Source organism: Nansenia antarctica (assembly GCF_963989245.1).
Source record: "Nansenia antarctica genome assembly, chromosome: 13".
Taxonomy (NCBI): Eukaryota; Metazoa; Chordata; class Actinopteri; order Argentiniformes; family Microstomatidae; genus Nansenia; species Nansenia antarctica.
In genome coordinates this window covers 18,383,629-18,388,628 of record NC_137683.1, presented here as the reverse complement: position 1 = coordinate 18,388,628, position 5,000 = coordinate 18,383,629, and the positions used below count along the sequence as shown (strand labels likewise).

The following is a 5,000-nucleotide window of genomic DNA, read 5'->3' as shown; positions in this document are numbered from 1 at the left end:
AGAGAGAGAGAGAGAGTGTGTGTGTGTGTGTGTGTGAGAGAGAGAGAGAGAGATCTCACCAAGGCAGAACATATAATAACAGTATAAACATATAAACAGTGTCTACATGTGGGATCAATATGGAGCTGGTCCCCTTCCACTGACATCTGCTACACACACACGTACAGTAGCTTCATGGACTGTGTGTGTGTGTGTTTGTTCCCTGCCACTGACATCTGCCACACACACACACACACACACACACACACACACACACACACACACACACACACACACACACACACAGTTTGTTTTACTGGAAAACTTCTGATTTCCATATTAGTTTGACAGTCTTTCTTTACTAGCATTGTTTAATGAGGTTTGGGAAACATGGTGTAAAGTTCTTACAGAGGGATTTTGGTGGCGCCAACCTTGATGTTAACATGTAGAACTGTTTATGAGCCTGGCGGACATCCTGACGAAATCACATCCTCACCATTTGGTCAATTCCTTTGCGATTGTAATATGTGTCACACCTTGTCCTTTGTTCCACCTTGTCCCATCTGATATGATCAAGTGTCTGTCACACAGGGATGAGCAAAGTAACCATTATTAATCATGAAATATATTTTGGAGTCAGATATAACTTAATGTTAACTTGCGTTGATTGTTGATTGATTGTTGATTTGTTGTTTTTACATCCTGCTTACTTATCGCTTATCTTTATTGCTTATTTGATCGCTGCTACTGTTGATTGTTGATTTGTTCTTTTTATATCCTGCCTACTTTATTATTGTTTTTTAATTCTACTGCAATGCCAATGTGAAATGTACCTGAACCCGAGAATTTTACTCTGTGTATTCGTCCATTGGTAATAAAAGCAATTCTGTTTCTGATCTGATTCTGTTAGTTGGTCATGTGACCACTCGTGTTGAGTTTGTTAGATCGTTGGTTTGTCCATGACTGTTAGGAGTAATCACTGGAAATAAACGTATGTCTTAAGTTTGACCTTATGTTCTATTATTATTATTTATTATCCCCAGTCTAAAGTGTGGAGCACAGCGACATCTAGCGGGTGAACCTGCACACAGCATGTATCATGCATCAGCATCACCAGTTTCAACCTATCCTATGGTGCCTATGACATAAAAGCTCTGAATTGTGTCACTTCTACCTGGCAGTGTAAATGCGGCCTAAGTTCTCAAAATCCAAACATCAAAAGAGTCCGATCGTACAGCTTTGTATGCGTTTATTAAAGTCAACAGTGATTCTTATGTACAACAGATACTTTAGAAGAGAGTAGCAGAGGTGGTCAGGAACCACGATCATGACGTAGCCCTCCCCCCCCCCGGCACCCCGGCCCTTGAAGACATCATCTTGGCCTCATGGTAGACGCTTGTGTCTTCCAGGGGGGAGAGCCGAGTTTGAACCCCGCCTGTCACACATACATCAGTGGATTGTCTGCAGTAAAAGGCACAAGCTTCCCACACTAGAAACCTCTCAGTTTCACACTCAGGACATTCACATAACATTGGGATTTCAAGTCTCACACAAGTAGTAAGACAACGTGTGTACAGAGTGTCTGTGTGTGTGTGTGTGTGTGTGTGTGTATGCGTGGTTCTGTATGGCTTTGTAGTTACTATGGCTGTCAGTTCCTGAGGCATTTGATTGTGAGTGTGTGTGTGTGTGTGTGTGTGTGTGTGTGTGTGTGTGTGTGTGTGTGTGTGCGTGCATGCGTGCGTGTGCGTGTGGTCATGCTCTCCTGTGGAAGTAGAGAGTGTGTGTTTGTCCAGATTCTACTTTAGGTATCTGGTCAGTAATGATTTCCGCCAACATCTCTGGGAACTCCACCTTCAGGGACTGGGACTGGGACTGGAGCTGGGACTCGGACTGGAGCTGAGACTGGGACTGGGACTGGGGCTGGGATTGGAGTTGGAGCTGAGACTGCCGGAACGTGTAGAAACAGAAATGCAGCAGACTGCCTACCAACTGAGATAGAGAGAGGGATGGGGGGGAGAGAGAGGGGATGGGAGAGAGAGAGAGAGAGGGAGAGAGTTGTGTACATAGCCACTGCTAACTTCAGCTAACTGTAGCCACCGCTAACAAATACTCAATGGGAGTGATAAGGGCTCAAAATAGTTAAGCATTTGTGGCCAAATCACCTCAAAGTAATTTCCAACCCAGTCAGAGTTTATTTTGAGGTAGGGTGGGTTCTTCCCCCAATCACTCCCATTGTTTTGGTGTTAGCGACGCTAGCCCTTTGTTATTAGCGGTACTATCCCATTGCGTGCTGTTTGACGATAGCATGATGTTAGCATAACATGACATTAGCATGACATGATGTTAGCGTGATGTTAGCAAGACATGATGTAAGCATGACGTTAGCATGATGTTAGCGTGTTGTTAGAATGATGTTAGCATGACATTAGCGTGTTGTTAGCATGACGTTAGCATGACATGATGTTAGCATGACATGATGTTATCGTGATGTTACCGTGACGACAGAGTGACTCACGTCGTGCATTCCGTCCAGGAGGCGTGTCAGCTGGAGGAAGCGGGCCAGGTGCTGGGAGGAGTCGGCGGTTGTCATGGAGACGCAGCGACGCAGCTCCCTGATGTAGTTGAGCCTCATCTCCTCAAACCTCGCCTGGTTACGCAGCCCTCCCCTAGGGACTACACACACCTTCATCATCATCATCATCATCATCATCATTACCATCATTTTCCATAAATGTACACAAAGGTTGTTTACATTTATCAAATGCTATGTACCACTTTTATGCTGACGATACTGTCATCTATTGTTGTTCATCAACTGTTGTACAGGCCTTTGACTTTTTACAGTCTGCTTTTGATCTTGTTCAGTCCCGCCTGCAGACATTTAAACTGGTCTTGAATACAGATAAAACCAAAGTCATGCTGTTTTCCAAAGCTAGAGAGCCACAAGATCTCCCTGTTTTAACCTCCCACGGAAAAGCCCTTGAACTAGTCACAAGTTATAAGTATTTGGGCATTCACATTGATCGCCAACTGTCTTTTAAGTCCCATATCTCTAAGCTCAGGGTAAAGTTAGGTTTCTATTTTAGAAACGAATCATGCTTTTCCCATGGAACCAGGAAATATCTTGTATTAAAATGCTCAGCAGCAGTAGGACCTTCATGGCCAGGTATTCAGGTTAAGACAGCTGGAGCCTGACTAACTCTCCCTCCCTCCCCCCCTCCCCGCCCTCCCTCCCTCCCTCCCTCTCACCAGTGCTCAGCAGCAGTAGGACCTTCATGGCCAGGTATTCAGGGTGGGACAGCTGGAGCCTGACTAACTCCTGACTCAGGTGTCTCATCCCCACACACAGCTCGTACATGGATGACTGCTGCATACGCTCCCTACGGGGGGGGGGGGGGGGGATTAGTCTTTATGCTGTCTGTATATCTTATACTGTATGTCAATTAACTGTGTGTGTGTGTGTGTGTGTGTGTGTGTGTGTGTGCGTACTCGTTGAAGACGAGGTCGGGGGCGAAGCAGAGCAGCTGTCCTGCGGCCTGCCTGTAGGACCTCCAGCAGAGGGAGAAGGAGGACAGGCACATCCAGGATGACTGGATCAGACACACCTGGTCCTCCATGGGCAGGCCCCGGAACCCTGGGGACAGACACACACACACACACACACACACACACACACACACACAGTTATCTGAGTATTCTAAGCTGGGTAGAGTTAATCTACGAAGGAACGAAGTGCATTTTTTTCCATATCTGTCTGGTAGTCTGTGTGTGTGTGTGTGTGTGTGTGTGTGTGTGTGTGTGTCGGCTGCTAACCTGGCAGCAGTTTGGCCCACGTGACGATGCCGGCCACCTGGCGCCCGGCCAGCAGGTTGAGGCAGGACAGCAGGCGGTCTGTGGTGTCCGGCCGGCCGTGGTCGTACCCGGCCCGGACCACCTCCGGCTCGATCTGCTCCAGGACCCCCAGCATGGACGGGCTCAGGTACCCAGCCACCACACCCCCGGCAGGGGGCTTCTCCTCAGCCGCCTCCCCCTCCTCCTCCTCCTCCTCCTTCACCACCGCCGCCGCAGCAGTGGGGGGGTGGTCCGAGGAGGAGAAAGGGAGAGAGGAGGAGGAGGAGAGGGGGAGAGAGGGGGAGGAGGAGGAGGAGAAGAGAGGGAGAGAGGAGGTGGAGGAGAGGGAGAGAGAGGTGGAGGAGGAGGAGGAGGAGGAGGAGGAGAAGAGAGGGAGAGAGGAGGAGAAGGAGGAGGAGGATGAGGATGAGGAAGGGGTCTGATTAGGTGATTTGAGTGTCCCCTGCTGCTTCTTGGATTTGCGAGCTGTAAGGGAAAAGAGAGAGAGAGAGAGAAGGAAGAGAGACAGAGAGAGAGAGAGAGAGAGGGGGGGGGAGACAGAGAGAGAAGAGAGAGAGAGTGAGAGAGAGAGAGGGGAGACAGAGAGAGAAGAGAGGGAGACAGTGACACTCACAGAGAGACAGAGAGAGAGAGAGAGAGAGGGAGACACACACAGAGAGACAGAGAGAGACACAGAGAGAGAGAGAGAGCTTCAGTGCCATGGCAAGGCTGGACACCGTGGGTAGAGCTCCATCAATCGGATTATAATTCAAATATAAATAAATATAAACCACTTCTGCAACGTCCATTTATAAACATACACTCACCGGCCACTTTATTAGGCACACCTTTTCAATTGCACGTTACACACACACACACACACACACACACACACACACACACACACACATGTTCCCTACCTCCCAGGTTCATCCCAGTCAGGAGACACACCCTGACGCGACAAGCAGGACAGTTTTTCCGGCGGATCTTGTCGATGATGCAGTCGTTCCTCCCAGCACACAGGTAGTTGTGTTGGCCTGGGAAAGAGAGAAACACACACACACACACACACACGTGAGAGGAGAGAGGTGTGTGTGTGCGTGCGTGCGTGTGTGTGTGTGTGTGTGTGCATGTAGTGTACATGTGTGTGTGTGTGTGTGTGTGTCCTACCCTCGATGGCCCTTTTGAAG

The 5,000-nt window shown here is 48.6% G+C and overlaps 1 protein-coding gene across 1 annotated transcript in view; it reads right to left on the bottom strand.

Annotated features, from left to right (window-relative positions):
- Positions 1 to 1,249: 1,249 nt before the first annotated feature.
- The window catches only part of LOC308169356 (mineralocorticoid receptor-like), a gene marked incomplete at its 5' end in the record, with an annotated part of 8,561 nt that continues 4,810 nt past the window's right edge, over positions 1,250 to 5,000 (bottom strand). The window contains 7 exons of the mRNA XM_080544039.1: positions 1,250 to 1,968; positions 2,495 to 2,652; positions 3,229 to 3,359; positions 3,469 to 3,613; positions 3,793 to 4,296; positions 4,731 to 4,847; positions 4,981 to 5,000. The exon at positions 4,981 to 5,000 is cut by the window's right edge and continues 114 nt beyond it. Of these exons, the coding sequence (XP_080400165.1) occupies positions 1,732 to 1,968; positions 2,495 to 2,652; positions 3,229 to 3,359; positions 3,469 to 3,613; positions 3,793 to 4,296; positions 4,731 to 4,847; positions 4,981 to 5,000 (1,312 nt within the window). The 3' untranslated portion in view covers positions 1,250 to 1,731. The remainder of the gene's footprint in view (positions 1,969 to 2,494; positions 2,653 to 3,228; positions 3,360 to 3,468; positions 3,614 to 3,792; positions 4,297 to 4,730; positions 4,848 to 4,980) is intronic.